General features: G+C 43.8%; 1 protein-coding gene across 12 annotated transcripts in view; it reads left to right on the plus strand.

Moving 5' to 3' along the window:
• Positions 1-12,971, plus strand: part of KIAA0825 (KIAA0825 ortholog) — a 406,103-nt gene that overhangs the window by 93,796 nt on the left and 299,336 nt on the right. For all 12 annotated transcript variants that reach the window (XM_056538004.1, XM_056538051.1, XM_056538057.1 and 9 more), the window contains 3 exons: positions 300-524; positions 1,571-1,827; positions 3,268-3,418. In XM_056538004.1, the coding sequence (XP_056393979.1) occupies positions 300-524; positions 1,571-1,827; positions 3,268-3,418 (633 nt within the window). The remainder of the gene's footprint in view (positions 1-299; positions 525-1,570; positions 1,828-3,267; positions 3,419-12,971) is intronic.

Raw genomic sequence — 12,971 nt, forward strand, 5'->3', positions numbered from 1 at the left:
GTAGGGCACATAGTGTATCTTTGTCTTTGGTAAGCCATAAGCTATTGTGTGTTTGGTTGCATAGTGGGTAGCTATATATTGGGCACCACTCTGTGTATAACCTAAAGCAATTCAGCTAAAGAATAGGACAGCAGCAGTGTCTGAGCTGGGTAGGTCTGGATGGCCATCACCGGCCAATTACATGCTTTATTATGAATATGCACCTGCACATAAAGTGTATTCATAGGTTTTGATCATAAGATGGTTCAAAATGTTCATTGAAATAATCCTTTGATTAATTTGTACCATTTGTGTTATAGCCTACCTTGAAATTTGGTTGGAGGGACAACCTTAAAGAACTGTCTGTTTCCCTGTTGCCTAGTATGAGTGTTGAATTGGAAATGGTGACCACTTCTGTTCTGCACAGAGATCATGCAGAACTATTTTCTACAATAAGGTCCCAAATGGACCTTGCCTACGTTTCCAAGACCTATGAGCACTATGGATGCATATTGGAAAAACAGAGGCCAAAAAGGGTTGCAAAGGTAAGACCTGGAAAAGGTAGGCAAGGATAAGTTTTGAACCTGTGGTTTGGATTTTAGATTCCATTGATGGATTACTGCTTATGTCGGCTCTGTGTACTCCAGGCAGAATCCAATCTGTTCCTTCATTCCGAACAGTACATAAGCTGATTAAACTCTACATGATTCCGTTTTTTTCCTGTTTAAAACATATGCACGTTTCTCTGCAATAAACATAATGGCTTTAAAGGGGTACTCTACTGGCCAGCAGTCGGAAGTAAATGATCCAAATGCTGTTTTGCAGCTGCGTGGGTCGGCCACACCCCCGTGACATCACAACCACGCCCCCACAATGCAAGTCTATGGGAGGGGGCGTGACGTTGTCACTCCCCCTCCCATAGACTTGCATTGTGGGTGCGCGGCCGTGATGTCATGAAGGGCGTGGCCGGCCCTGCAGCGCCAAAACAGCATTCGGAACATTTACTTCCAAACGCTGGCCAGTGGAGTACCCCTTTAAGACCCCAAGAATATTTTTTTCTTGTTAAACAGCAAAGGGCCATTTGTTTGCTGTAGCATTTAGGAACATTTTAGTTTTTTCTTCTTGTTTTGGTTGGTTCCTATAGGACTACATGAAAATTAGAAGTTCAGTTTATGCTTTCGATTTTTCCCTAACAGAACAAGTTGTAAAATTAAACAGGGTAGGATTAATAATATGTATAGTACTTCCATGTTTAATCCATAGGAGGAAAGTAATGACAGATTGAATTTTTGAAAAGCTTGTGTGCACATAATACTTGAATCTAAACTATGTGAGGACCTCATCTGCTTATTCTTCATGATATTCAAGTTTAAAAAAAAAAGTTTTCTAAGCAGCTATGGACACAGGGGGGGGGGGGGGGGTAAAGGAGGAGACAGTGATATCTGCAGTGCCCTGTTCATGTAGCACAGCGCAGCAATCTCCTATATTAAAGTCAATGTAACATGTTTATCCATCATGAATTATTGTAACCTACTGTGTTTTGTAGCGCAAATATATAAAATAACAATAACATAAATATACTTTTTCCTAGTTTTGCTTTGACATAATGGAAAAATTTGACGGACTGTTCCCACTGGCTTTGGCGTGCTCATCTGATTCACTACAGAGCGTACGAACTTGCTTTGTAGATGTGTTTAGCAAAGCTGCATCTTCCATTCTTTCTAAACTCGAAGAATGGAGTTCACAAATACCAGACAAAGCTCCTGTAAAGACAGCCCTTGTTGCCCTGTCCTCTGCGGCCCACGTCTTGTATCATGCATCACACTATAATGAGCAGATAAGCAAGAGGTAAGTTTGCACTTAGTACATTGTATTCATGGTATCTCTATAGGGAGAATTTAGTTATTTTTTTGTATAAAAAAAAAAAAAAAAAAAAAAAGAAATATAGTGAATAAGATATATATCATCTGGTTGATGTTCACCAGCGTAGGCATCTATAGCTCTTGATGGAAGAAGGTGTGGTATTCTGCATGCAAAACAACGGCCTGGCTGACAAACTCTAGCAGTACATAGGAGTAAAACAGACATCCTTCTATACTTAGATAGATATTCAAACTTTTGCTAAAGCTTAGGGAAAAAGTAAGGACATTTTTCAAAAAATATCTATACTGCTAAACTGCCTTTACCTGGGTGTTACCATGTTATTTTAATCTCTGTGACATGATCCACACCATACCTGGTGTCACACCTAGTCAGATCTGTATTGGGAGTAATAACAGCAGTTTATTTTGCTAAAAAAAATGTTGTTATATGACATGTACATTAAAATATTTTCCACTATGGTTAGTGTTAATGTTAAGTTTTTAAAAATATTTAATGAAATGATATTAAATAATAATAATATTTCTCTATATAGCGACAACAATTCCCACAGCACTTGATGTTGGTACAAACAGAGACACATATCAGACATTACAATATTACACACTAATTATTTAAGAACAGTGAGGGCCCTGCCCACCAGAGCTTGCAATCTATGACTTAGGATAAAACGGGAAGTTACCATATATACTCGAGTATAAGCCGAGTTTTTCAGCATAATTTTTCGTGCTGAAAACCCCCCCCCTTGGCTTATACTCGAGTGAACTCTCCGCCCTCAGTGGTCTTCAACCTGCAGACCTGCAGATGTTTCAAAACTACAACTCCCAGCATGCCCGGACAGCCATCGGCTGTCCGGGCATGCTGGGAGTTGTAGTTTTGAAACATCTGGAGGTCCGCAGGTTGAAGACCACTGTTCAGACATTGACAGGTGGTGATGATGAAGGGGGGGGGGGGGATGATGACAGGTGGTGATGATGAAGGGGGGGTGGGATGATGACAGGTGGTGATGATGAAGGGGGGGTTGTTGGATGATGACAGGCGGTGATGATGAAGGGGGGTGTGGGATGATGACAGTGGGATGATGACAGGCGGTGATGATGAAGGGGGAATGATGAAGGGGGGAATGATGACAGGGAAATGATGAAGGGGGGATGATGATGAGGTTGTTAATGACGGGGGTCTGGATGATGACAGGGGGGGGATGATGTATTTCCCACCCTAGGCTTATAGTCGAGTCAATAACTTTTACTGGGTTTTGGGGGGGAAATTAGGGGCCTCGGCTTATATTCGGGTCGGCTTATACTCGAGTATATACGGTATTTCATACTGATAGGTTTCACTTTATCACCATGTTCCTCACAACCGCTTACTAATCCCATTCTGTTCATCATCTCTTTTTTTCCGTAGACCCTTGTTTCTAGCAGTTGTCCAGCGATATCAGGAATTTATCAGCGATCTCCAAATTCAAGTGACAAATTACTGTGTCAATGTCTGTGCTACAAGCCTTTTCCTGGATGCAGAGAGTCACCACTGGGACGACAACAAAGCTTTTTATGAGGTGGGAGTGTAAAGAATACATTCTCCTATTGTATTTTGTTATATTTTATCAGCCATGGTAAAGGGAATTTAGAATATAAACTCTCGTATAGCCCTGCCTCTCCCAAAACTCAAAACACACATTTATTCTGTAGACATATCGAACGCTTGACTCCTCACTTTAAATATGAATATTATGAACATCATATTTTTATGAGAATCTATATATTGTGGTTAGCGTATTAAAAAAAGGTCAGCAAGGTCTCTATATTATAGGTTACTTACATTTTTTATTAATTTATAACATTTTTAGTTTATAAGTATTACTAGCAGAGTACCCATGCTGCCCGGTCTTTGTACTGAAACTTTATAGGAGAGGTGATGCTCTCGTTCTCATATCCATACCTCATACCCTATCCTCATATTCCAACCTCATATCTTCTCCTCATATCCCAGCCCCCACTAACTATTCTCTACACCTGCCTGCGGGTTGTTTAAAAGCCCAGGGAAATCTCTGCTGCCCAAGAGTAATTTAATCAGGACATGTACTGGAAGCCTCATAGACTTGCATGATACTTCAGAGAAAACCCTTGCATAAAAGGGTGGTTTAGGGTTAATTTAACAGTGGCCTATTTTAGCTGACATACAAGTAACATGTGTTCCATGTTTTATTGAAATATCTCCAGCCATTTTGAAGCTATGCTGAAACATGCATTTTACACCCTTGCAAATGGGGATAGGTTAGGATTAATTTAATGCTACAATATTTTTAGTTGACATACAAGTAACATGTGTACCAAGGTACCATATTGAGTTTAAAAATAATATATATATATATTTATAGAGTAGCAGAATACCTGATATCTCAACCTCCTATTCCAACCTTATATCCTGTCCTCATATCCCGTATTTAAATCCAGTCCCTTGCACTAACTATTATCTACACCTGCCTACCAGACATCAGCAGGATGTTTTAAAGTCCTGGGCATTCTCTGCAGCCTTAGAGTAATGCGATCAGGAGATGCAACTAAAGCCCCAGTGGCGGACGTATCGCCTGTGCTGCCGGTTCAGCTGCACAGGGGCCCAGCGTGTGAGGGGGCCTGCTGCGCCGCCGCTGCTCACTGTTCTAAATCTGACTCAGCGCATAATAGCGCAGCAGGCACTTTAGACAGTGAGTCTGCAGCTGGCCGACCTGGGTCTGACAAGGGACGTTGTGCAAGTGACGTCCCTATGCAGACCCACACAGTGACGTCGTTAGGCTGCTCCTGGAGAGGAGAAGTGCTGTGCGGGCTGCTGTGCGGGCCAGGTAAGTCTGTCTCTTTGTGTTGGGGGGGGGGGGGGGGGTGCTATGCTACCTAATGTGGGGAATCTATGCTACCTAATGTGGGGAAACTGTGCTACCTAATGTGGGTAAACTGTGATACCTAATGTGGGGAAACTGTGCTACCTAATGTGGGGAATCTATGCTACCTAATGTGGGGAAACTGCTACCTAATGCGGGGAGTCTATTCTACCTAATGTCGGATAACTGCTACCTAATTGTGGGGAAACTATGCTACCTAATGTGGGGGAAGTGCTGCCTACCTAATGCTGCAGATTACTTCTCTTTCCCCCCCCCCCCCCTTTTTGTGGAGCACAGGCACATTCTTTACACAGGGGCCCTCTGCTGTCTGTTTCCGTCCCTTGGAAGCCCCATAGACTTTTATGGGACTTCAGACATAAAACCCCACCCTCACAAATGGGGGGGGGGGGGGGTAGAGTAAATTTTTACATATAGATATATAGATATATATATATATATATATATATATATATATTACATGTCTCTATATAAACCAGTTTCAAATGTCCAAAATATGATCAATACAAGACCTTAGATCAGTGTTTCCCAACCAGGGAGCCTCCAGATGTTGCAAGACTACAACTCCCAGCATGCCTGGACAGCCTTTGGCTGTCCAGGTATTCTGGAAGTTGTAGTTTTGCAACACCTGGAGGCACCCTGGTTGGGAAACACTGCCTTAGATCATCCATGATTCTACTGAGACAGCTTAGCTAACATAAGGTTCAGACAGAGAATCTGTAGTCAGTCCCAAAAAATTTTAGTTGTCATATCACTTTGGATGCAGTGTTTTTACTTCCTTGCCATGCCCATCTGTTGCTATATAGTCATATGTTTCTATTAACAATAAGAAAAGAATGGCACAACACCGAGCTATGAGAAAAGATTCTCCAGAATTGTTGTTATGTCTGTCTGTTTTTGGTAAAAAAAAAAAAAAAAATCTTTGTCCCGATTTTAATTAATTTATTTTTTTGTTTATGATGGGGAAAGAGGATGTAGCTGTCAGAACCTGCAGGGTTAATAAGTTCTGACAGGTTCTTTGGTTGCTGGGTTACACCCTGCTATCTGGCTGGTCAGCTGACTAATTGAGCACCTGTGACCTAACTATTTAAGGCTGGGTTCACACTATGTTTTCTCCCATATGGGAGCGCATACGGCAGGGGGGAGCTAAAACCTCGCGCTCCCGTATGCCTTTGTATGTGCTCCCATATGTCATTCATTTCAATGAGCCGGCCAGAGTGAAACGTTCGGTCCGGTCGGCTCATTTTTGCGCCGTATGCGCTTTTACAACCGGACCTAAAACCGTGGTTGACCACAGTTTAAGGTCTGGGGAAAAAGCGCATACAGCGCAAAAATGAGCCGACCGGACCGAACGTTTCACTCTGGCCGGCTCATTGAAATGAATGACATATGGGAGCACATACAAAGGCATACGGGAGCGCGAGGTTTTAGCTCCCCCCTGCCGTATGCGCTCCCGTATGGGAGAAAACGTAGCGTGAACCCAGCCTATCTCATCAGTTGGCTCCCAGCCAACGCCTGTGAAACAGTCTTCTGACCTAAGTAACTAGCGTGTGTATCCTGTATCTTCTGTATTACCTGGCATCCTTGACTTTTTGCTTCCTATTCGACTTCCCTCTGGTTATAGCGATTCGCTACTTCTGTCCTCTCCTGGCTTAGACACGGTTTGCTGACTCTGACTTTGTGTGTTTAGTTTTATTTTTGTTAGTTGCCTGTATCAAACTGTCCCGGACTTTGACAGTTTCTTTGTATTTTATTGTGTTGACATCTACTCCCCTCATGTATTCAGGAAGGGACTGTCTTCGTGGTTACGGACCTGTCGGTTAGGGCAGGTACGTAAGTAGGCAGGGATAGGGGAGCGGGCGAGGTCAGAGGGCACTCCTTCCCTGCCCATACGTGACAGTAACTGTCAGAAATTTAACAAAGAACCAAGTTCAACCCACCACTGTTTAGTACCATGTTGGTTTGAGCACATAGGGAATTAATATAGTGCAGAATAGATGATTTGTTTATATTGCTATACTAAAAAAATGCTTGAGATGAGTAATAATGACTTTAAGAATTTTGAAACTGAAAGGTTCTCCTTTAAGACAGCTTTGATATAAAGTCCCACTGTCTTCTTGCAGGAGGATTTTTAAGGTGTCACATGTTTTTTGACCAGTTAGGAGTCACCACTTTTCACACTTGAACTTCCACCTTTGGACATGCTATATTATAAATAGATTCCTGCGTTCACCACTTAGTGTAGTTTTGTAAACTGTTTTACATCCGTGAGTTGTTTTGCTTTGTTATTCGCTTTTGGACAAGTGAACAAATTACTTAGCATCAACGACATATTGCCTGGATTGTGTAGTCTTTACCATATAAGAACACTGATCTAACTCCATTCCCAAATGATTTTGTTCTACTAGGTCCCTTCCTGCAATTACTGTAGCTTTGCTTTAGTCAAAAGGATAAATAATTGCCTGTGTAAAGATAATATTTTGGAGTTTTATGTGATAAAGCCCAGATGTTAGTTTCCTGGTGTACAAGCAAAGTAAAACCTCACATCTGTTTATGTTGTACTAGCTTACAAAAAGAGCAGATGTTTGCTGGGAGAAAGTAGTTTAGAATAACAAAAAGGTCAAAAGAAGTGAATGAGTGTAGACAAGTGATCATGGTAAAAACAGCAATACTGTCTAATAAACAAAGGTTTATGTGGTTGTTGTCATGTGTAACAACCTGGTGTAATACTGTATTTACCAATGGTACTTATCATAAGTATACAAAAAATGTGTAAAACCTTGAAGAGTAAGAAACATATTTTTTAACAAGATTTTAAAAAGTATTCAAATACTTAACCCATGCCTCCTTATTTATTAGTTTGTTCACATTAGATTTTTTACATTAGATTTGTTGCAATATAAGCTTGTTTACATTAGATTGAGGACAAGCAGGGCTCTGTGCACTGAGGACAAGCAGGGTTCTGTACACTGAGGACAAGCAGGGTTCTGTACACTGAGGACAAGCAGGGTTCTGTACACTGAGGACAAGCAGGGTTCTGTACACTGAGGACAAGCAGGGCTCTGTGCACTGAGGACAAGCAGGGCTCTGTGCACTGAGGACAAGCAGGGCTCTTTGCACTGAGGACAAGCAGGGTTCTGTGCACTGAGGACAAGCAGGGCTCTGTGCACTGAGGACAAGCATGGCTCTGTGCACTGGGGACAAGCAGGGCTCTGTGCACTGGGGACAAGCAGGGCTCTGTGCACTGAGGACAAGCAGGGCTCTGTACACTGAGGACAAGCATGGCTCTGTACACTGAGGACAAGCAGGGCTCTGTGTACTGAGGACAAGCAGGGCTCTGTGTACTGAGGACAAGCAGGGCTCTGTGTACTGAGGACAAGCAGGGCTCTGTGTACTGAGGACAAGCAGGGCTATGTGAACTGAGGACAAGCAGGGCTCTGTGTACTGAGGACAAGCAGGGCTCTGTGTACTGAGGACAAGCAGGGCTCTGTGTACTGAGGACAAGCAGGGCTCTGTGTACTGAGGACAAGCAGGGCTCTGTGTACTGAGGACAAGCAGGGCTCTGTACATGGAGGACAAGCAGGGCTCTGTACACCGAGGACAAGCAGGGCTCTGTGCACTGAGGACAAACAGGGCTCTGTGCACTAAGAACAAGCAGGGCTCTGTGCACTGAGGACAAGCAGGGCTCTGTACAACTGGGGACAAGCATGGCTCTGTACACTGAGGACAAGCAGGGCTCTGTGTACTGAGGACAAGCAGGGCTCTGTGTACTGAGGACAAGCAGGGCTCTGTGTACTGAGGACAAGCAGGGCTCTGTGTACTGAGGACAAGCAGGGCTCTGTGTACTGAGGACAAGCAGGGCTCTGTGTACTGAGGACAAGCAGGGCTCTGTGTACTGAGGACAAGCAGGGCTCTGTGTACTGAGGACAAGCAGGGCTCTGTGTACTGAGGACAAGCAGGGCTCTGTGTACTGAGGACAAGCAGGGCTCTGTACACGGAGGACAAGCAGGGCTCTGTACACTGAGGACAAGCAGGGCTCTGTGCACTGAGGACAAACAGGGCTCTGTGCACTAAGGACAAGCAGGGCTCTGTGCACTGAGGACAAGCAGGGCTCTGTACAACTGAGGACAAGCAGGGCTCTGTGCACTGGGGAAAAGCAGGGCTCTGTGCACTGAGGACAAGCAGGGCTCTGTACACTGAGGACAAGCATATACAAATATACATATAACGGTATTATCTACATAATATAAAAGATTTTGTCTAACGACAGGTAAACGTTAAAGAGGTAAATTCCATTGTCAAAATCCGCAGCAGAAATTGACTTGGTGCAGAACTTATAATCTTCTATTTCTTTATGGAAAATTTTCACTGCATGCAAATGGGATATGCTGCCTGGTACTGTATTCTGCTGTGGATTTAACTTATCAACAGATACATTTTGTGGCATTTATAACTCTTGTCGTCCTAAGCTTATAGAGAAGACCATTAGGCACCATCTATGTCAGGCTATATTCTGAAAGCAGATTAGTTGCTTTAATGACAGGCCTCATGTATTATCAACCAATGTTCCCAAACTTATTCATAAACAAGCATCTAGAATAGAATCAATGATAGAAGGGGTAGCTACATTGGAGTTACTGCTCACTTGCTGAATGTAAGTTTATGTTAGGGCTCATTCTCACAGCCGACGCCCCCCCCCCCCAACCCCGGGTACCGTCGTGTTTAGCGCTGAACAGATTATTTGACTTGAATGGGTCGATCAGGTGCCTGGTATTGTAGAGGAGTTTCATGGAGAAAAAAAAGGACATGCAGTGTTTTTTTCTCTCCTCTCAACTCCCACCCTTTAAATGTGTTTAGCGACGGAGCTATCTTTAGCTCAATAAGCAGAATATAAGTGTGAACTTAGAGAAGTAGGCATCAATTCAAGGTCATTGATGAAGTACTGCTTTATAGGGTACTGTGGCTAGTACATTCGTTTAAGCACTGTTATAATCAGGGCTGTGGAGTCGGTAGATAAATGTTCCGACTCCAACTCCAACGCCGGAGTTTTCTGTGCTTCCAACTCCCCGACTCCGACTCCTCTGTATTAATATGTGAATGTATTTTATACATTCCTTGAAGGAAAGAAAGGCAACATACATGTCATTACCACAGGACTACTGGCTGGGAAGCCAACAGTCTACTGTATTGAACAGTTTGTGTGCTGATCTGCTGCTGAAGATAGGGCAGTGGGAGGATCCAGGAAGGGGCATTTATTATAAAACATGATTTCCCTAGTAGAATCCCATAGTCAAGTTTAAAGGGGTACTCCGCCCCTAGACATCTTATCCCCTAAGATGTCAGATCGCCAGGGTCCTGCTGCTGGGGACCCCCGGGATCGCCACTGCGGCACGCGCTTTCATTACTACACAGAGAGAGTTCGCTCTGTGCGTAATGATGGGCTATACAGGGGATGGAGCAGCGTGACATCATGGTTCCGCCCCTCGTGACATCACGGCCCGCCCCCTTAATGCAAGTCTATGGCAGGGGGCGTGACGACCCCCACGCCCCTTCCCATAGACTTGTATTGAGGGGGCGGGCCATGACATCATGATGGGCGGAGCCGGGATGTAACGATGCTCCGGCCCCTGTTTCGCCCGTCATTACTCGCTCGCTCTGTGCAGTAATGAGCGCGCGGTGCCGCAGTGGCGATCCCGGGGGTCCCCAGCAGCGGGACCCCGGCGATCTGACATCTTATCCCCTTTCCAAAGGATAGGGGATAAGATGTCAGATCGCCGGGGTCCCGCTGCTGGGGACCCCTGTGATCGCCGATGCGGCACCGCGCTATCATTACTGCGCAGAGCGAGTTCGCTCTGTGCGTAATGACGGGCGATACAGGGGCCAGGGCATCACTACATCACGGCTCCGCCCCTCGTGATGTCTAGGGGCGGAGTACCCCTTTAAGCTAACAATCGAGTTTACAAGTTTTTATAGCCTTAGCTGAATGGCAGCAGTTTTTCCAATGGTTTACAGCTTCAGTCTTGAACTATTGACCCTCCATTCCCTTCACTTATGCAAGTGTCTCTAGTCCTGCAAAAATCATATTTCCTTAATCCCTTATCAGTGAGAGGCTAGGTTACCCATGGGTTCCCTGTAACAGCAGGACACAACACTATGGAAAGTATAAGTATTGCCGCTCCTAATTGTGCGTTGTGTGCCAAATAGTAAAGCACATGAAAAGCATGCTTCTTCACAGTCACTTAACGTGTTCGTTTTGCGGTTACATGAGGCACTGCATGCATTGATCTTTATTTTCATAGTAGAGAATTCATTAATTATAACTTTTTGTGAATTGGGACATTTAAACTTGCTTTTTTTAATTTTTATTCCAATCTAAATTTAGTAGGAGTCGGAGTCGGTGCATTGTTTGCCGACTCCGACTCCAGGTACCCAAAATTTGTCCGACTCCTCGACTCCGACTCTGACTCCACAGCCCTGGTTATAATGGTAACCACTTTGTGGCCACTGTTAGGTCTTTTGAACTCTGTTTGTGGCTACCATAATTTTATGGGAATGTCAAGTGCAATGGGACATTCCACATATACTCAGTTCATCTCTTCCTCAACATCATCTGTCAGATGAGAGTCCGGAGGAGATGTCTAATCTACAGAGTGGGCCATTTATATGGATACACCTTAATAAAATGGGAATGCTTGGTGATATTAACTTCCTGTTTGTGGCACATTAGTATATGTGAGGGGGGAAACTTTTCAAGATGGGTGGTGACCATGGCGGCCATTTTGAAGTTGGCCATTTTGAATCCAACTTTTGTTTTTTCAATAGGAAGAGGGTCATGTGACACATCAAACTTATTGGGAATTTCACAAGAAAAACAGTGATGTGCTTGGTTTTAACATAACTTTTATTCTTTCATGAGTTATTTACAAGTTACTGACCACTTCCAATCCACTTTCCAGGAAACTGTTCATCTAGGAATGCTCGGACCTGACACCCATAATGTGGTGGTGCACCATCTTGCTGGAAAAACTCAGGGAACGTGCCAGCTTCAGTGCATAAAGAGGGAAACACATCATCATGTAGACCACTGGATATCCGAAATTACTACATGAAGATGTGTCTCCCTCTTTATGCACTGAAGCTGGCACGTTCCCTGAGTTTTTCCAGCAAGATGGTGCACCACCACATTATGGGTGTCAGGTCCAAACATTCCTAGATGAATAGTTTCCTGGAAAGTGGATTGGTCGTCGTGGGCCAGTTGAATGGCCCCCAAGGTCTCCCGATCTGACCCCCTTAGACTTTTATCTTTGGAGTCATCTGAAGGCAATTGTCTATGCTGTGAAGATACGAGATGTGCAGCACCTGAAACTACGGATACTGGAAGCCTGTGCTAGCATTTCTCCTTCGGTGTTGCTATCAGTGTGTGAAGAGTGGGAGAAGAGGGTTGCATTGACAATCCAACACAATTGTCAATGCACATTGAACACATTTTATAAGTGGTCAGAAACTCTTAAATAACTCATGAAAGAATAAAGTTATGTTAAAACCAAGCACATGATTGTTTTTCTTGTGAAATTCCCAATAAGATTGATGTGTCACATGACCCTCTTCCTATTGAAAAAACAAAAGTTGGATTCAAAATGTCCGACTACAAAATGGCCGCCATGGTCATCACCCATCTTGAAAAGTTTCCCCCCTCACATATACTAATGTGCAACAAACAGGAAGTTAATATCACCAACCATTCCCATTTTATTAAGGTGTATCCAGATAACTGGCCCACCCTGTATATATCTTACTTAAAGCGTGCCTCTAATCCTGGTTCTGGTGGCAGGATATGTGCTTAAATTTCCTGTCCGCTTTCGATTCAGTGACTTGCCCTAAGACTATAGCAATCTGTGGACGTATTTGCCGTAAATCCCATTCAAGTCTAGTCTCAGAGCATTTCATGGGATGAGAAGTGCATGCGTAATTTTAAGCACATATCCTGCCCCTGGGGCCATGATTAGAGGTACGCTTTAAGGATCATTGCTTCCACGGGTTAAGGAGTTTTATATGGCTTGGATGACAAATCCCTACAAGCATGTTGTAAGCTGTTTACCTCTTTAAATATGTTGGTATATCAATAACTTCAGGGACCTCATATCATTACTGAACTTGACACTGGGGTCAGAATCCTACAGCCCCGTCCGTCCCCTTCCTCCATAGACTTTAATTG

Source organism: Hyla sarda, chromosome 1 (genome assembly GCF_029499605.1).
Source record: "Hyla sarda isolate aHylSar1 chromosome 1, aHylSar1.hap1, whole genome shotgun sequence".
Classification (NCBI taxonomy): Eukaryota; Metazoa; Chordata; class Amphibia; order Anura; family Hylidae; genus Hyla; species Hyla sarda.